The sequence below is a fragment of the Electrophorus electricus genome, chromosome 10, assembly GCF_013358815.1.
Source record: "Electrophorus electricus isolate fEleEle1 chromosome 10, fEleEle1.pri, whole genome shotgun sequence".
Classification (NCBI taxonomy): domain Eukaryota; kingdom Metazoa; phylum Chordata; class Actinopteri; order Gymnotiformes; family Gymnotidae; genus Electrophorus; species Electrophorus electricus.
The window spans coordinates 19,288,550-19,307,228 of record NC_049544.1 but is presented as its reverse complement, the minus strand read 5'-3'; the positions used below and the strand labels follow the sequence as shown (position 1 = coordinate 19,307,228).

General features: G+C 42.9%; 2 protein-coding genes across 3 annotated transcripts; both read right to left on the bottom strand.

Moving 5' to 3' along the window:
• Positions 1-11: 11 nt before the first annotated feature.
• Positions 12-9,343, bottom strand: LOC113583770. 2 transcript variants are annotated; one of them, XM_027020288.2, is made up of 15 exons: positions 9,220-9,343; positions 7,942-8,184; positions 7,521-7,584; positions 6,265-7,294; positions 5,940-6,074; positions 5,688-5,817; positions 5,397-5,525; positions 4,860-4,964; positions 4,590-4,753; positions 4,328-4,478; positions 3,496-4,128; positions 1,574-1,665; positions 1,336-1,462; positions 1,121-1,227; positions 12-870 (listed from the first exon to the last, which is right to left on the bottom strand). In XM_027020288.2, exons 2-15 carry the CDS (start codon positions 8,144-8,146, stop codon positions 664-666), a joined length of 3,279 nt encoding a protein of 1,092 aa, XP_026876089.2. In that variant the 5' UTR covers positions 8,147-8,184; positions 9,220-9,343; the 3' UTR covers positions 12-663. The 2 variants fall into 2 exon arrangements, with proteins under 2 accessions (XP_026876089.2, XP_026876090.2); XM_027020289.2 differs by lacking the exon at positions 4,860-4,964.
• A 408-nt stretch (positions 9,344-9,751) lies between these two features.
• On the bottom strand, positions 9,752-18,122 carry grnb (granulin b). The gene is made up of 14 exons (XM_027020318.2): positions 18,039-18,122; positions 16,733-16,873; positions 16,438-16,575; positions 16,138-16,233; positions 15,588-15,738; positions 15,300-15,391; positions 15,052-15,190; positions 14,510-14,607; positions 14,100-14,342; positions 13,721-13,963; positions 13,252-13,539; positions 12,446-12,688; positions 11,905-12,129; positions 9,752-11,419 (listed from the first exon to the last, which is right to left on the bottom strand). Exons 2-14 carry the CDS (start codon positions 16,871-16,873, stop codon positions 11,306-11,308), a joined length of 2,211 nt encoding a protein of 736 aa, XP_026876119.2. The 5' UTR covers positions 18,039-18,122; the 3' UTR covers positions 9,752-11,305.
• Between the last annotated feature and the right edge of the window lie 557 nt (positions 18,123-18,679).

Genomic DNA, 18,679 nt, shown 5'->3' with positions numbered 1-18,679 from the left:
ACGGAGCCTCCTTGCTTAAGAAAGGCGGAAGGGATCCCTTCCTATTTATTGTCACAGTAATACACACGAGTCTTAATTTACATTATCTGGACCAATAATAATGATCATAATAGTAATCATAATCAATCATAATGAGATGTACATGCATACCCGTGTCACGCATATAGCTAGCTGCATCATTTTATAGGGGCGGATGGTACCATTTTCAAACTGCAAATTCATTTTTTAAATGATGAAACCGTTCAGGATGTTGAGTAATTCACTCCAAACCAACCCTCTCTTAGAAACAATCTAGCTAGCTAGTTTAAAAGTAAGCGTACCAAACTACTTTGGGATACTCCACTAAAACTTATAAGTACTGAAAAACAAGGTTTTGTTTCATATTGAACATAAGGATACAAAGCACAGGGTTCAGAAAGTGGTATTCATGGTATCTACAGCTGTCATAAATCTACCACCTCATATAAACTGGGCTGAATATATTAAAGTGTCCAGATGTACAGCTGCTTCTTTAGATGGTTTTAAAGCTGAGATGTTTGACTAATTCAGCACACATTTCAAAGTGTAGACATGGCATTATTTAACTTTTAAGTTTCAAAGAATGAGAGCATAAATGGAATGTTGGAAGACAGAGAGGAATGTTGCATCAGTGTAATATTGTCCTTAGGCTGCCAGTGTGGAGCATGTATCTGACTGCAGTCCATCATACTCTTGCATCTCTATTTTGCCATCTCTGACCCTCCAGTCCCAAGTAGGGCAGCCATCTGGAGCAGGGACACACTGTAGCCACATGCCCGACTCCAAAACCTCTGCATCTGGGGATACCAGCTTCCCGTCAAGGGTGGCAAGGCTGAAGGTCCTCATGGAGATCTTTAAATGAACAAACACATAGCGAGTGTGCAGTGGCCATACACAGCCTGATTATCTCTTCAAATCCCAGAAGAACACAGCTGTTTATCCAATAAGGAATCCCATGTAATTTGTGTAAAACTGCAATTCAAGGTGCTATGTGATGTAGAAAGCTTGGTAAAAAGGTTCACCACAATTTCATAGATTTATACAGATTTATTTCTGTTAGCAGTTTTTTTTTTTTTAAGGGCTAAATCATTCAGATCCTCACCTGTGCACTAATCCCCACAGCAACATGTCCAAGTTTCACTTTCAGCTTCTCCCTGATCTTAAGAGTCTCCCCGCTCACATCCTCAACCCAAATATCCACACCTAGACCTACACACACACACACACACACACACACACACACACACACACCTTTTATCACATTGATCTACTTAGAGTTCAACACGTGTGGAATATATGGATCACCAGTTCCATTACCTTCAAAGCAGCAAGAAGGTGGCTGATTGGTGGAGACTGACCAGTCCACATTGAAGCTTTGCTCAGATGTGAGGCTACTGCAGGAGGAGAACACCCCAGAGCTCCAGTCATCTGAACAATCAGAATCCTTTAAAGAACAAAAAGGAGGTGCTCAGCATTTTGATTAGTTATTATGAATTCCACAATGTATGCAAATTCTTATTTATGCGCCTATGCAATAGTGTGTTGTTGTGTGTACCTTGTCAGTAAGCTCTGGTTCAGAGGCACAGATGCTGCGGTGACAGGTAAAAGTAAATTTTGAGTTTGGCTCAGGAAGGTAGCGCTTTCTACCTGTAGAGAAAGGTAAGTTGTTAACAACTAATTACCTGAGACCCCACCCACTGTAGCAAATGCTTAAAGTATGCTAACGGCTAAAACGTCCTAATACACTGTCTGGCCAAAAAAAGGTCACCACCTGGATTTAACTAAGCAAATAGCATTATTACTCTGAATAGTGGGAGAATTATCCAGTTGATGGTTGAATCTTAGGAAAATAATAAAGGTAGAAAAAGAATATTAGTGTCAATTATTGTTACAATGAATTAATCAGAATGAATCATTTTTGTGAAAAAAAAATGTAAGTAAAAATCTATATGTATATATGTAAATGGTAATACACTGCCTGGCCAAAAAAAAGGTCACTACCTGGATTTAACTAAGCAAATGGGTAAGAGCCTCACATTGGATAATTACTGCATGGGTGATTATTAGCTGGCAAAAAGTTATTTAACCCTCACTGATGCAGTGAGTAGCTTCTCATTTGTTAAACAACCACGTTGAAAGACACATCCTGTGGTTGTGGAAAAGATGTTAGTCTGTTTCAGAAGGGTCAGATTATTGGCATGCATCAAGCAGAGAAAACATCTAAGGAGACTGCTGAAACTACTAAAATCGGACTAAGAACTGTCCAACCAATTATTAAAAAGTGGAAGGATAGTGGGCAAACATTATCTTTGAGGAAGGAATGTGGTCAGAAAAAAATCTTGAATGATTGTGATCAGCGATCAATTAAACGTGTGGTGAAATCAAATTGTCAAAAAACAGTAGAACTCAGGGATATAGTAAAAGTAAGAGCATTTCCACATGCACAATGTGAAGGGAACTCAAGGGATTGGGACTAAACAGCTGTGTAGCCGTAAGAAAACCAGTGTCAATGAGGCTAACCCGGCAAAAACGGCTTTAGTTTGCTAGGGAGCATAAAGACTGGACTCTGGAGCGATGGAAGAATGTCATGTGGTCTGATGAGTCCAGATTTACACTGTTCCAGAGTGATGGGCACATAAGAGAAGCAGCTGAAATGATGCACCCATCATGCCTAGTGCCTACCGTACAAGCCTGTAGGAGCAGTGCTATGATCTGGGGTTGCTGCAGTTGGTCAGGTCTAGGTTCAGCAACATTATGTGCCCAAAGAATGAGGTCAGATGACTACCTGAATACACTGAATGACCAGATTATTCCATCAATGGATTTTTTTTCTTTCCTGATGGCACGGGCATATTCCAAGATGACAATGCCAGAATTCATCGGGTTCAAATATTGAAAGAGTGGTTCAGGGAGCATGAGACATTATTTTTACACATGGATTGGCCACCACAGACTTGTCCAGACCTGAACCCCATTGAGAATCTTTGAGATGTGCTGGAGAAGACTTTGCGCAGTGGTCCAAATCTCCCATCATCAATACAAGATCTCGGGGGGAAATATTAATGCAACTCTGGACAGAAATAAATGTTGTGAGATTGCAGAAGCTTGTGTAAACGATGCCACAGCAAATGCGTGCCATAATCAAAGCTAAAGGTGGTCCAACTAAATATTAGTGTGTGTGACCTTTTTTTTGGCCAGGCAGTGTATCTAATATGGCTCTACACTAAAAAGGATCATGAGTTTGTTGATGAAACATTTTTCATTTCCTGAAAAGATCCCTAGGATTCACTGTAATAATTATGATAAACATTCTGTATACTATGAATACTGTTTCTGTAATATGTTTATGACCACATTCTTCAAGTTCAAGACAATTTCTTCAGTTACTATTGAAACATGGTAAAGTAATTCTCTCTCACTCACACTCACACTCACACAGAGAGAGAGAGAGACACACACAGACACATTCATACTTACTTCTTTGGGCTGATGTAATGGACTCTTCCTTTGTGTCAGAGTATTCATCCTTGCTGTTAGGAGCTGCATTACGTTGTTGTTTAGTGCCATAGAGGATCTGTGTTCTGAGAAATGGCTCCCATTCCTCTCCTTCCCCAGCACTGGAAGTCTTCTTCAGAGCTTCTCTCTCCTCTGCCACCCAACTATCCTCATAATCACCCACTTGCTCTGCCTCATCCACTGGGTCTCCTGTTTGCTGTTCATTTAGAATTTCTGCCAGGTCTTCCCCATTTCCCCCGTACATCTCCATCCAGTCTCTCATCTTGTGTTGCTCCATCTTACCTCTCCACCCCTCACTGTCGCTCTTACTCTCCTCATCCGAATCCTGTGCTTCCAAGTCTCTTTCATCCTCCTCCCCTGCCCTTTCTCTCCATGGGCTAACCCACTGAATTCTGGGAGCTGAGAGCTGCTCCTCATCCATGGAAGCAGGGCTTGATATTGCGGGAACAGGGCATAGGGTTTCCTGGGTTGTTATTGTAATGAGACCAGGGACCTGCACCAAGCTTGATGATGGCCAGGACTGATGCTCGGGTATGTTGGACAAGAAGCGCAGAGCCTGTGTGGATGATAATAATGGATCACAGAACCCACCCACTACAGATCACACACACACACCCACACACACACACACACACCTCTATTAGTTGACTGCAGCATTAGCAGTATATATTCAGATCCACCTATAAAACAAACATAACAGCATCGTATTGACTAAAACAAATAATTTACTACGAATTCTCAGCACTTTCTAAACAACTGCAAAGATTAACAGCATAAGGGGATGGCTGGAAACCTGTGCGGAGGGCTCTGGTGGCTTTTACGAGCAGCTCCCTGGCTGAGTCTCGTTTTACTGGCTCCTTCACTAGTCCCCCTCTGATGACCTCAAAGGTCAATGGGTTACAGCCAGGAGGGATTTCCCACAGGGGAGCAGGCTCGCTGACAATCTGCACAACATCCATCAAAAACAGATTCATTAGATTCTGTGCCATGTATTTTCATCAAATATGCAGTGTAATTGTATGACTGGGCTATGTGGGTGCAAGCTACAGCCTTACTTTCAAGCAAAGTGGGTGTGCATAATAGCGTGTCCAGGGCTGGTGGCCAGTAAGCATGTGCAGTAGCATGCAGCAGCTGCTCCAGACATCGGCCCTGTCAGAGTGAGGGTCCCCACGTGCCACCTCTGGCGACACATGGCTCTCTGTGCCACGGAGACCCTGGCCTGGAACGCACAAAAGCACACGTGCATGGAGGTGCATGTGCACATTCCTGCCCCCTGGTGGCTGGGAAGGTGCATGCACTTGTGCACACAGTCATGGGCGTCTCACCTCGGAGAGTCTTGGTGCTACAACCCGTCTGGTCGAGCACCTCGGACAATCCAAAGTCACACAGAAAACACTCCCTCCCATCCTTGGACAGCAAGACATTATCCACTACACACACACACACACACACACACACACACACACACACACACACACACACACACACACACACACACACACACGCGCGCGCAAAGCAAATTATAAGCTCAGATAAAAGTCTGAATAACTTCATTATACTATCAAAATACTTTCCAGTCAGACCCAGCTGGTTAGCATAACTTCAAGGGCTCACTGCTGTTCTTGTACCTGCCCACCCTTTGAAGATTTCCTGAAGGTTCTATACATCCATAAACAAAATTAATTGAAATCTGACCAATCAAATCTCTGATTTCTGGGGGGTCAGAAAACCAAAGTACTGTTGTTCTCAAAGTGATTGTAATTATGTTTTGAGGTCTGTTCAGAAACTCTGAACTCTGTTCAGTATTCAGAAATTTTATGTGCAATGACAAAAGGAGTAGTACGTGACACCTCTCTTCTCACCTTTGACATCCAGATGTATGACTTGTCTGCTGTGCATGTGCTCCAGAGCTTGCAACACCTGACAGTAATAGTGAAGAGCCAAATCTTCAGGTAGACTACCTTTTTCTTTTAGCAACTGGGCTAATGAACCTAAAGAAAGCAAAAAAAAAAATTGTAAAAAAAAATGTATTTCACAGATTGAGAGACATACTGAACTATCGAACCCTTTCTACCTTGCAGACAGTTTTCGGTAATAGAAGTGCGAGTGAATTATGTTTTTAGTGATAGATTTTCAGTTTACCCAGAATTCACCTGCTTTCAGGTCCATGAAGAGTACCACATTGAACCCCTCTCTCACTGCCCCAAATAGCTGTAGGACGCGTGGGGAGTCGAGCTGGCTCCAGATGGCCACCTCCTCCCAGCTAAAACTGCACAGGGGAATCTGGAGATTAGATTAACCACAGACATTTGAACATTTCACTAAAACATCAGTGCCCAGGTGAATCTATATGCAACAAGATGAACAAGAGGGAGTTAACGCATAACTATGAGAAATTATTTTACCCTTTTGGCAGCACATGTAAACCCAGTTTGTTTGTCCCGGACACTAAACACATCCCCATATGATCCATTCTGTAGGTGCCGTAGCAAGGAATATTCCCGACCTTCCCGATATTCTGAATTCTTTGCCTGTAAAAACTATGAGAATGCATACCATTGTACCATTCTTAATTTTTCTGACTAAAATATATTTCTAAAAAAATGGAAAAGTGAAATTGAAATGCATTCTCTTTTATCAACTTACAATAAACAACAGGTTATGACTTAGATTCCAAACAAAAGTGCTGAATAGGATTAGAAAAGTCAAAGCCAGTTCATACTTTCATACCTTTTGTGGGTGGAATAGAAAGCCCTCACTGACATTTACTTTGCCCAGATCTCTTTCCTGCTCCACATTTTTTACCATCTCACGGAAGAACACTGAGAAGTGGCAGCGAGTTGTGTGAGTCACGACACCCCGCAGCTCACTCAAAGGTAACTCAGTGCAATCCTTAAATCCAGGAGAGTCTGAATCCAAGTCATGTCCCAGGTCTTTTCCACCATATGAGAGCATGCCACGGCTCTGAGGTAAAGCATTGTACAGGTCATAAGAAGCTTCCTCCAAATGACTGCCAAATGAGTCAAAGCGGCCTGCTCCAAAACAGTCTTCAGAGTCAGAGCTGATGTGACGTTCCACCGTGCAAAATGGGGAGTCTGGGCCACGGTCAGCAGTGTAGTGAGAGGAGTTAGAGCTGGAGCTCGACATGGATGAGCGAGAACCTGGCTGTACCTCAGTGGGGCTGTAGAGAGAGTCTGTGTTTGCTTCCGCACCATGCGAGTCAAAGCTCCACCCTGAGTCTGTGCAGGTAGAAGCTGAGTCATAGTTACCTCTGACAGATTCACTGTCATAGGAAAAATCTGATCCATGAACAGCTTCTATACTGTAATCTGCAGAGTCAAAGTTTGACTTTTCCCCAGTATTCATATATACCATTTCAGAGTCAGTGTCAAGCGAGCGAGACCTCCTCTTTGTTTCAAAAGCTTTATTCCAAAAAGATGTCGCATCGTATGCTACTTCTTGAGAGAGTTTTGCAAGCTCTGTGCTGAGATGAAGGGAGTCACAGACTTTTGGCATATCAGAGCAAGACGTGTCACAGCCCTGGATGCTCTCAGCATAAATGTACATGGATTCAGGGTCAGAATTGAGCTCGGCACATCCTGATCTTACATTAGTCAAATCAGAGCAGCAGCACAACTCTGGCCCATGGAGGCAGAGACCTATTTCATGACTGGCCTGATGACACGCCCACAAATGGGTCCTGTGCTGTGGGAAGTGTCGGGCTGCTGTTACTCCTTGTGTCCATGATGAGTGCTCAGGCCTGGGGGGGAAAACATACTAATTTATCTTCTGTACTCTCTCATTTCTTACTGTGTAGTCATGACTCGCTCTGATGCGAGTAGATCTACAGCCTCTAAATGGCTTTGCATTACCATCCTATTTAAAAATCTGTTGTATTGATGTAGTTATGAATTCACAGTACAATGGGAATAAAGTAAATGTTGTTGAGGACACAGGTCAAAACCCATCCCTCTGTGTTTGTATACCTTTTACTGAGCTGAGGTTGAAATAAGCCATGTTCTGCAACAGATGGGCTGAACGCATGCTCACCTGGGGGGGGAAAAAAAAAAAAAAAAAAAAAAAAAAAAAAAAAAAAAAAGTCATACATACAGTTGCGACCACATCTGTTGGGTTTTTTTTTTGCCTTCATTAACCAACCTTACACTTTTATTTCCACATATTGTTTCCCTCCATAAGTAAACTCCACTCTTCATTGACCACACCCCTCTTCACCTCTAACTCTACCTACTTTAACACCATACCAAACCTTACTTGGATAGTATTTCTATCCTGTTCCAAAGAACCAAATGCAAATGACATCTTACTTCCTTTATATAACACTTGTAATTCTAGTCATAAAAATATATAAAGAAGGCTGCTTCAAATGTTTCTTGTAACATTTCTTACAGGCTGCCTGGGTAAAGACAGTTGTTATGCCAGTCTGCCCTGTGGCTATGTGCTGTGTTAGACTCCCGGTCTCTGTACGTATCAAGGGTGTATTGTCCTTCTCTGTGCTGGAACGCAATACTTCCTCAGCCAGGTAGACTAGTGCTGAGGCCTCCGTAACCTCAAGAATACTGCTGCTGGAGTGGGACATGGTGGGAATAGCCATTTCTCTGCTGTGATACAGAAGGGATAGAGAAAGGGGGACTGAAGCAGGGGAGGATAGGGTAAAGGTAAAATAGGACAGAAAGTTTAATTAGTGCATCTTATTACCAAGCTTCCCGCCCAGGTAACAACATAGTGAACTATTAACCAGGAATGATGACAATGGCAAAAATGTACACACTCACTCACTCACTCTCACTCACTCACGCTCTTAGATGCAGCACTGATAGTGTGTGAATGGGTCATTGGGAACGATCTGGACCGCCATGTATTAATAGAACCACGACACTTTGGCGCATGCTGCAACGAATGCCTGTCCAAGCCCTCACCTGTTTCACTCACTCTCTCTTCCTAACACGCACACACACTTTCCACCCCTTAGATCTCCCACTGGAGATCCTCCCCCCCCCCCCCGCCTTACTCTTTCACACATACCCCCATCCTCACACTCCTATCCCTATTCCTCATCAGCTGTTTCACTCCCACGCTTTTCCAGACTCATCCTTCCTTCACGCCTGCAATTCACCCTCTCGGTTCAACTCTCCTCCTTTTCCTCACCCTTATTACCAGCCAACCTTTTCCTGCCAAGGGTCATAATCTATCTTCAACTCTTCAAGGCATGCATGAAGAGGCATGGATGATGGACTGGCCAACTTGACTGCGCTGCAAACACTTGTGGAGTTTGTGTGCATCGACCATAACATTTTATTATCTCTAAAAGTAGATAAATTACAATATGATTTTTTTTTTCTAATGCCTCTTCATGTGTCCTAGAACTTCATGATGTTAAGCATGTTCATCAACAAAAATCTAAATCGATTTAAGAATTCATTTTGTGAAATCGAGGCTACATGCTATCAGAAACAATTTATATGCCACTTTCTGCTCCTAAGCTTTCAGTAACTCACTTTCTTTCACACACACACACACACACACACACACACGAGAAAGCGTGTGTGTAACACACAAACAACTATAGGCATTAGACAAACATTGCAAGAACAGCTGCACACTAAAATGCAGTTAAATGTCTGATTTTATGAAAAATATTTCATCAGGCATGAACTATGAACATACCAGAGGAAAGCACCAAGGAGGTCAGTTCAGTGTCTGAACACCAATTTTCTCTTTCTTCTCCTCAGGTCACTCTTCTGGTCTTCACACGATTCACTCAACTCTTAACAGTGCTTCTGAAAGTGTGCTGGGGCTGGCAGGAGCAAGAAATACATGCACGCGCCCACGCTCTTAGTGGAACCTAATACCTTTGGCTCACGGCCACCAGAAAGACATGTGTCAGACACCCTGATTGGCTAACTGTAATCTTAGTCAGAAAGTTCTCAAAATAAATAAGTTCAAAACACTTAAAAAAACAAACAAACAAACAAACAAAACCACCTTTCGTTTGATTTCCCTTTTAACTCTTTGATGTATCATGCAACCAAGGGATGATATCTCCTCTGCAGGGCCTTGTAAAAGACTCAGCCATCCTCACAAACATAATTGACATGACTCCAGCTCACTCACCAATCACTGGCTACCACGCACCATAGCAACCACTGAGGGCTTTTGTTTACCAAAACAGAAATAAATGAACCTGTGAGTCATCAGGTAAATGATTTCAAAGTATTTATTTTCACCTTTGCTGGTGCAATTAATCTACTCATAAACAAGGAAGAAAAAATAAAAACAATCTTAACAAATAAAATATAACCTAAACTACTAATCAAATCAACTCAAAAGAGAATGTCTCTAAACCATAAACAACTTTAAACTTGGATCATGTTTACTCCTTACAGCTTAAACTTTCAAGACACAACTGATCAAGGCCTGTTGAAAACATAGACCACTACCATAATGGTAGATAGCATGCTTTCAAGCAAAGAGAGGGGAAAAAAACAACAACAACAACAACAACAACAACAAAACCCAAACCATAATGTGTGCTGAGGACATTATCATTAAAGCTATGCCATAATTAAAGTCTTTCATCGGTTTATGTTCTTTAATATGTGAAGGATCCTCAAGTTAAGATATTGATTAAGAAAGGACAGGCTATGTGATGTAGCACTTCTGCAAGAACAGCCCCCAAATGCCAACATCTCTAATGTGCAAGAGGCACTAGGTTCATCACTCCAGTGATCTGACTGGAAATGCTTTAAGTAACTAAAGCATAGAAATCCTACTTAAGAAATTCCTTCATTTCATTCAAATTATACACAGAAATATAAACCCCATCACCGAACCAGATCAAAGAAGTTCAGACATGTTGGAATTTACAGACTCCTTCAAAGTCATAGCAGTGTTAGACCTTTTTTTAAAAAACAAAAACAAACAAACAAACAAAAAAACAGGAATTGTAAAATAAGTAAATATAAAAAAAAAACAAATTAAAAAAAAAAAAAAGAATAGTACACATTTTTTAAGTCTCAGTTAGCAATGTTAGCATGTTTGGAAACTCCTGTAATTTGCTTACAGCATACTTTTGGGACAGCAAGACATTTAAACCAGCTCAACATGCCTCAGTGTCAGGTTTGGGTTCACACATTCACTGCTGTCTATGCACTAGCATCTCCCACTCACATGCGTTTATCTATTCCATTGAACATCATCTCACAGCTGCCTTCAGACTTCAGTTTGGCCAATTCTCTGCCAATTAGATGTGTCATTAAGATGTGTGGTCTGCCATCTGCAGGCATCACACTTGAATACAAGGAATTTTATATACAAGTACAAAGGAAACTAAGTAGCCTCTGCACTAATCGGTCACAGCAGCATGGTATTAAAATTTTTTCTGTGAGCTGGCATCAGATGGTATCATTAACAGTAGAGACAGAATTCAGCCATATGTAGCTGCTGATCTAGAACAACAGAAATTCCTAAATGCAGCATTTCAGCTTCCAGAAATAAGTAGAATGGAGAGTATGAAGCCGGCACAGGCTCTAATTCTGTGGGCAAATTGGAAATGTGTTACTGTGCTTCAATGTCAGTTTCTTTCTATACAGAGAGGATTTATCCAAATAGTTCTTTAAAAACCAGTTCCTGTTAAAAAGTGTAAAAAGTAAACAAACAAACAAAGCTCAAACCAGGAGGATGATGTTTCTAGTCCCTTTACATTGTGAATTATAGAGCAGTGTGGACGAGTAGTGTAGAGGGCAGGGGGCACTTAAAGTGAATTGTCCCACCAGGTGAGTGAAGGCACTCTAGTGCAACCTTTAGTTTTTGTGTCACAGGCATATCCCATAGGGCAGCAGTGCTTCATGTCTTTACAACACACCGCCTAGAGAGATGTAGAGAGAGAAAAGAAGTAAGTGAGAGAGAGATTGAGAAAGAGCGCGATTGAGAGAGAAGAGGGGGAAGATAGGAAAAAAGACCAACAACTATCAAATTAAAATAATCTGTCTGTAATAATGAAACCCTTCCCAGATGGAACTGGGCTCATCAGCATTTGTCAGCCTCAAAGTTCAACCTGAACTGCAAAATGTCAACATACTTCGTTCAGTTCTTCATAATTGTGAACTGGTTGCTTTTCAACCAAACTTCAACTTGACAATCAAATTTGGAAGGAAAATCCATGTTGAAATGAGATTGTATACCCAGAAGGAGAAAGTATTTTCTGTATCACTGCCACTGTAGTATACAGTGTAGCGATATTTTACCAAAGAAATTATACTAAAGCAAGTAACTATTGGTGATATATAATCATAGCAGCTAGCATGGTCGGCTGGATATATAGCTAGCACAGGTTCAGCGGGGAAATATTACCTGCTTGAATGGACAGCAGGCCCACTCAGTGTCTGATATTTGACAGCAGGTCTCAGTCTTGGAGCACCGGCTCGTCACATCACACACCACCCCCTCAGGCCCATCTGCATGCATGAGCAAGTGTGTGACGGCGCGCGGGTCAGATGGTTTGACGCACGTGCCGGTCTGCAGGTCACAGGTGTATCCCTGTGGACAGCAGTGTTTGTGATCCTCACAACACACGGCCTACACAGAGAGAAATCCAGCATTAGGGGTGGATCTCCTGCCTTCTACTGATGTTCCAGGCATGCTAGGCTGCGGATTCATTAGCTCATATAAAAGTTTATATGTTACAATATTTTTTGTGACTTTTTTTTTTTTGGGTGAAAAAGCAAAACCATCAATTCATGATTTGAAACAGAACTTTTGTTCTAGTGCTATAATTAAATGACCCTCCACACAGAGACACACAATTAAGTGCATAAAGCTGTAGATACACAGTCACACAAGCTGAAATCTGTGCTCCTGATGTTTAAAGCGAACAGCAAGCTGCCACACACACCTTTAGCAGAGGGCAGCAGCCCCACTGCCCTGTGGATAACCTGCAACAGGTGGAACCTTCTGCGCAGCTGGTCTTTGGGTCACACTTCACGTCGCTGAATGCGATTTCTGACCCCTGAGTCTTTTTGGCCTCCTTTTTGCTGAACCACGGAATCTCCAGGTGACCTATAATGCATGTGGGCTTCTTCTCGTCACAGGTGTAACCTCTGGGACAACAGTGATCACCATCTCCACAGCACACAGCCTGGAGAGAGAGAGAGAGAGAGAGAGAGAGAGAGAGAGAGAGAGAGAGAGAGAGAGAGAGAGAGAGAGAGAGAGAGAGAGAGAGAGAGAGAGAGAGAGAGAGAGAGAGAGAGAGAGAGAGAGAGAGAGAGAGAGAGAGAGAGAGAGAGAGAGAGAATTTTTAGAGACAGCCTATGTTCTGTGTATATAAGGAGTACATACTCTGAAGTGTAATTTATTATATGTTTTATGAAGTTATGCTTATATAGTGTCTTTCTTAGTACCCAAGGGCACTTTACAATCAACACACTACACAGCAATTTTACATCCAGTCAACACACTGGTGAGAAACGGAAGCCAACTGCACGTAGCACAGTGCAAGAAAGAGAAAAATGGGAGTTTTACCAGCAGGCAAAATGAAATTAGGGCTTTTCTGTCAGGCAACAGCAGTAGCATGCCTCCCTGGGTCCTCCACTGAGTGGAATTTAATTGATCTGAGAGGACACTTTTTTGCCTGAGCTTAGCACGCACTGGGGGCATGTGGGTGAATGCACGGATCTGATCATGGGAGTGTGTGGATCTAACCTGGGGCAGAGGGCAACAGCCCCACTTGCTGAACTTAGTCATGTAGCAGCAGGTGTTGTCTCTGGGGCAGCTCGTATGCTTGTCACACCAGTGCTCGTGCTGCACGACACTTGCTGCTTCACTGGAGCTAGCATTAGCGATAGCATCAGAGTGCTGAGTCATGCTTAGCGCTGGGCGCTTGTTGACCCAGGGCATGCTGGGGAGGGAAGGGTGCTCGCAGGATTCCTGAGCGATGTCACACGTGTAGCCCTGAGGGCAGCAATGCTGCAGATCGTCACAGCAAACAGCCTAAGGGGTGGTGGGGGGTTCGAGAGATGAGAGAGATGAGAGAGAGAGAGAACACCAGTACAGATTAAAACAAATGTGCGAAATTAGAGAACAGAACAGTGTCCAACAATTTTAGAAACATACTTAGGCACTTCCCTAGATTTTCAAAGTGTGATCTGCACTTGTGTGTGTGTATACATACCTGGGGCAGGGGACAGCAGGCCCAGGCCCCTGATTTTTGCCTGCAGCATGTAGTGCCCCCCGGGCAGAGGTACGTGTCATCACACTGGTCGGTCTGGGCTAGCAGGGATGGAGCAGGCATCTTGGTCACCCAAGGAATTGCCAGGTGGGGACCCTCATCTGTGATGCTGTCGCACGTGCTCGCAGCCACATTACACACAGTGTTGTTTGGGCAGCAGTGGAGGTGGTCCTCACAGCATACTGCCTAGAAAAGATATACACACATGCACACGAAAGAAAAACATTAACCTATTTAACTCAATAAGACGAGAACAAATTTGCTCTTCATAAGCCAGGTGTTCCAAATACTATGCGTGCGTGTGTGTGTGTGTGTTGTTCACCTGTGGAAGAGGGCAGCAACCCCAGGCTGCAGACACCATTTTACAGCAGGTCGCTCCATCAGGACATGACGTAGATGAGTCGCATTTTTGATTGAGAGGTTGTGGGACAATTAGGAAGGCAGGCACTTTCTCCACCCAGTCAACAGAGGTCAAAGGGTCTGCAGAATCATCACACATGCCCTCCGAAAGGTCACACACTGTGTTATGAGGACAGCAATGGATGTGGTCCTCACAACACACCGCCTGAAATACACAAATGTGCACATACACACATGCACACACACACATACACACACACACCGTGTCTTAGAATGTACTGGATGTAATGCAAAATGACAATGCAGTGTTAGTGTGCTATTATATGGTCATGTGATGTTACATGTTACAATACACGGTTTGGTATGGGGTACCTCCGGTAGTGGACAGCAAGCCCAGTCACCATCTTCTCTTTTACAGCAGGTGGAACCACTCTCACATACTACTGACTTATTACAGGGCACTGATCTGACTGCGTGAACGCACAAAAAGACACACGCACGCACACAAACACACCAAGGTTAAAATGGTGCACACAGTATATAACATTCAACCAGCATTACAGGGTGCTGACTCCCGTGCATTCATAGCAAGGGGAGGAATCCACAGGCAATAAGGTTTTAAATATATATTTTTATAGCTGGGTAATCTTCACATTTAAAGCTATAGTTAAATGACTTTCTTATTTCTAATTTCTTTTTTAAAACCACAAATGAAATCTGAGAGTATAAAGGGAGATATGGTGAAAGGAAACTTTTTTTTGGTACTAGCTTTATCAGTTGAAACCTTCTAGTGCTTTTGCCTACTCAATAAAAACTACTGAGAAAGATATCAGCCACATGCATTATCCAGCTACCCATTTGGTCACCTCCATACCCCACTAACAACGCTTCTTATGGAGGCTATGGACGTTTACCTGTCGTCTTTGGATGGAAGACAGGCTGGATCTTGGTAGCCCATGGTTTTGTCTCATTGGCTGAATTACAGGTGCTATGGATGAGGTCACAGGACATGCCCTCTGGACAACAGTGCATATGATCAGAACAACACACAGCCTGCAAAAGGTGATAAAAAAAACAGTTATACATGTTAATGCTCATAGACTAAAGAGAAACCAGAGTAGGGTCACAAATTCAACATGCAACACATGTACACAACATGTACCTTTGGCAAGGGGCAACAGCCATAGCTACCGTTGCCTAGTGGGCAGCAGGTAGTATCATCAGGGCATTTGGAAAATTTATCTGCACATTGCACTAGACACAGACACACACACACACACGCAGCGTGTAAGAAGTGCATGTAAATATATAATACACAAACATCGTCATAGATGCAAATGGGTCTTTAAAACTTCACAGTTGCTTCTGGAAGGAGAACATACAATGCATTAAAGAAACAAATCTTTCTATAATAACAAGGTGAGTGTCATTACAGGAAGTGATGTCATACCTGCTCTCGTCTTCTCTCGAGCCCTGGGGCGGGCGGGTAATTTTCTCCACAGAGGGGTGGAGCCCAGTGTTGGTGACACACACCTAGAGTGTGCGAGGTCACAGGTTGTGCTTTGCGGACAGCAGTGCCTTTTATCCTCACAACACACCGCCTACACGCGCGCGCGCACGCGCACACGCACACACACACACACACACACACACACACACACACACACACACACACACACACACACGTGTCAAGCCACACCTCATGATAACATACTTGCATTCTTAGCAGCTGCCCTTGATGGATTTGTGCTCTTAAGATCATTTACAGAATCCATACAGTGCAGGGAAACAGTCAATCAAAAGATCCGACTCCCGCTAGTGAACACAGGAATGTGGACAGTTGGCCCAATGGCCTCCAACCCCTGCGGGATCCTCCTCAGTGCTGCGGGGGAGTTTCGTCTAGCAGCCTGTATAATGTACTTTCTGGTGTTAAAACAGGCATTCTTTCAGAGTGACACTTGCGTGCCCACATGTACACATACATGCACATATAAACATACATTAGGCATAGGACAGCAGCCCCAGTTCCCAGAAGGCATCTGGCAGCAGGTGGTGTCATCTGGACACTCCGACTCTTGGTCCGGACACACCACTGCCTGCAAGAAAGAGAGTAAAAGTTATAAACGGACATGTCAGTTACTCTGTGGCCATCAGCAGTGATACCAACTACAATACAACACGTTCTGTGACACAAACCCAACTGTTACTTGATATGGTTTACTGTTTGTGACTGAGCGTAAGAATGGGTTTAGTGAGTGTGTGTGTGTGTGTGCACGTGTGTGTGTGCGCACGTGCATTACCCGAGGAAGGCTGGACTGCTGGGCAGGAACTCTCTTCACCCAGTCTAGAGTGTGTGTCTTATTTACACACTTGAAATGTACTAGGTCACACCATGTTCCCTCATAACAGCAATGAAGATGATCTGAACAGCACTCTGCCTGCAAGGACACATACACATACACACATGCATATACACACATATGCCTGGAGCTGCATTCACATCTTAATTATTACTAAAAACAAATATGATCATTTCTGATTATAAAGACCAACAATCTCACATGTGCACACACGCAAGTGCCCGTGCACACTCACATTAGGGAGTGGACAGCACCCATACCCTCCCGATGGCTTCTGACAGCAGGTGTTTCCTTCTTCACACATATTTCCATCAGGGCAGATAAGAGCAGCACACACACTCATCACACACACCACTACACACACTTTCTTATGCATCTGAGAGAAAAGAGAGAAAGCAAGGGGGTCAATGACACATACACCAACACACATCCTCCCAAATGTGTAAGCTATAGCTACTTAGGAGAAATCTACACAGTAATAATAACTTTCTTCCCAGCCATGAAATCATGCACACATCAGAAAAGAAAGGCAAATCTGATAACTGGAATTACAATGCACTGGCACCACGACATATGCCTGAACACTTCACCATGACAACACTTTCTCTACATGGCAAATGGCAAATCTTTCCTTTCTATACCTGATAAATTAGTATTTTCCATGCCCTTTGATCAGATCTGGAATTAATGTTCTCAAGCACGTGAGCACTAAGGTAAACAGTAGCGTTCCATAGACTAAAGATACTAGTGATGCTAAAGCTGAAACCTTTTTTAAAGGAATATAGTTTAAATGCATGTATAGGTGCAAGAACATACGCTCCTTAAGATGTACTGTTTTGGTTGACCAGGAATTTACATCTATAATTCAGGTCACCTTAGCTTTAGTCTTAGTGGGTTTGATACCATCCAGAGCTTAACTGGTCTGGATTTAAAAAATAGTGCAAATCAAGAAATCACTAAGTGATATTATTGAGCACCACTGTACACTCCCTCACTCAATACCTTTTTCCTGTTTGTCTACTTGATATAAAGTACACCATAAAAAGGGCTCAGTCCAAAAAGCCTGGCTATAGCAGTTATATCCACTGCACAAATAAAAAAACAAAAAACAAAAACAAACTTGTCACTAAGATCTCAAATGTCCTACATCTCCCCATAGGCTGGGGCAAAAAAAAAACAAAAACAACGGTACGCATTATTTGCAGTGACAGCTGCAGGAGCATCAACAGATCACGTGTCTCATCACAAATTTACGCATAAGGGTGCTCAGTGTCATGTGCCTTATCAAAGCAGAGTAGGAGTGTTTGCTGTTCATGGCAACGCTGCTGATAAAGACTTGCATTTATTCTTTCTCCCAGTAGAGCAGTACACAATAAAAGCACACTTGCATATTGTCAGTAGGAAATGCAATTAAACTCTAGGTGTGCCATCCGCAAGTTGGCTACAATGGTGATGTATGCTGCAGAACACTGACGAGAAACCAACAGGTTTATGGTCTTCATAAAACATTCATTTTAATTGGTTTAGATGTGAACACTTACCGCTGTATGTTGACTTGATAGCTTGAACCCCCTTAGAAACTCTTGCCCATTCAAGTGTGTCCAGGCAAGCTTTCAAATCTTTAAAATATAAGAAAATAAATGAATTAAGCCTAGAAAAACAAACATGAGCCTTCTACAAGCCACGTTCAATGTACTTTGACACTGTCTCAATGAGGAGATAAGTTTTCTGATGTCCAGTAAGCAAGATTATTTGACAAGTATACCGAATTCGCCCGATAAGGTTAATTGTAACCAATGTCCCATAAATAGGAAACAAAAGGCCAAACTCATCTAACTCTAGTTATACTGTAGCTAGCGTTAGCCAATCTAGCTAGTGCGCTTAACGCTAACTAGTTAACGACAGTGACTCGGACTAGAACATTAGCAAGCTAACTGTAGCTAGCTGGCTGTTCAACCATTCCGACAATTCAATAAAAGCTCTCTAGTGGCATTAGCATATAACTACTGTACACATCACAGGAAGGAATCGCTTGCCAGGATGAAGCGTAGGAAGGAACGTCTCGCAAGATGGACCCGTTAAAAACTGACATCCTGAGGCAGAACAACAAAGCAAGCGTTTAATTCGTCACATGACTCAAACCGCATCATGTGACTGCGTGTGCAATAGCGTAACGTCGCAA

Excerpts from the sequence above, each read along its gene's own strand:
- LOC113583770 (XM_027020288.2), bottom strand. The coding sequence starts at position 8,146 with ATGGCTATTCCCACCATGTCCCACTCCAGCAGCAGTATTCTTGAGGTT. Across the intron at positions 5,526-5,687 it reads CTTCATGGACCTGAAAGCAG|GTTCATTAGCCCAGTTGCTA; the intron begins GTGAATTCTGGG and ends TGCTTTCTTTAG. Across the intron at positions 871-1,120 it reads CTGTGGGGATTAGTGCACAG|ATCTCCATGAGGACCTTCAG; the intron begins GTGAGGATCTGA and ends GTTCATTTAAAG.
- grnb (XM_027020318.2), bottom strand. The coding sequence starts at position 16,873 with ATGCATAAGAAAGTGTGTGTAGTGGTGTGTGTGATGAGTGTGTGTGCT. Across the intron at positions 15,739-16,137 it reads GCTGCTGTCCTATGCCTAAT|GCGGTGTGTTGTGAGGATAA; the intron begins GTATGTTTATAT and ends GCGCGCGTGTAG. Across the intron at positions 12,130-12,445 it reads GCTGCTGCCCTCTGCTAAAG|GCCGTGTGTTGTGAGGATCA; the intron begins GTGTGTGTGGCA and ends CTCTCTGTGTAG.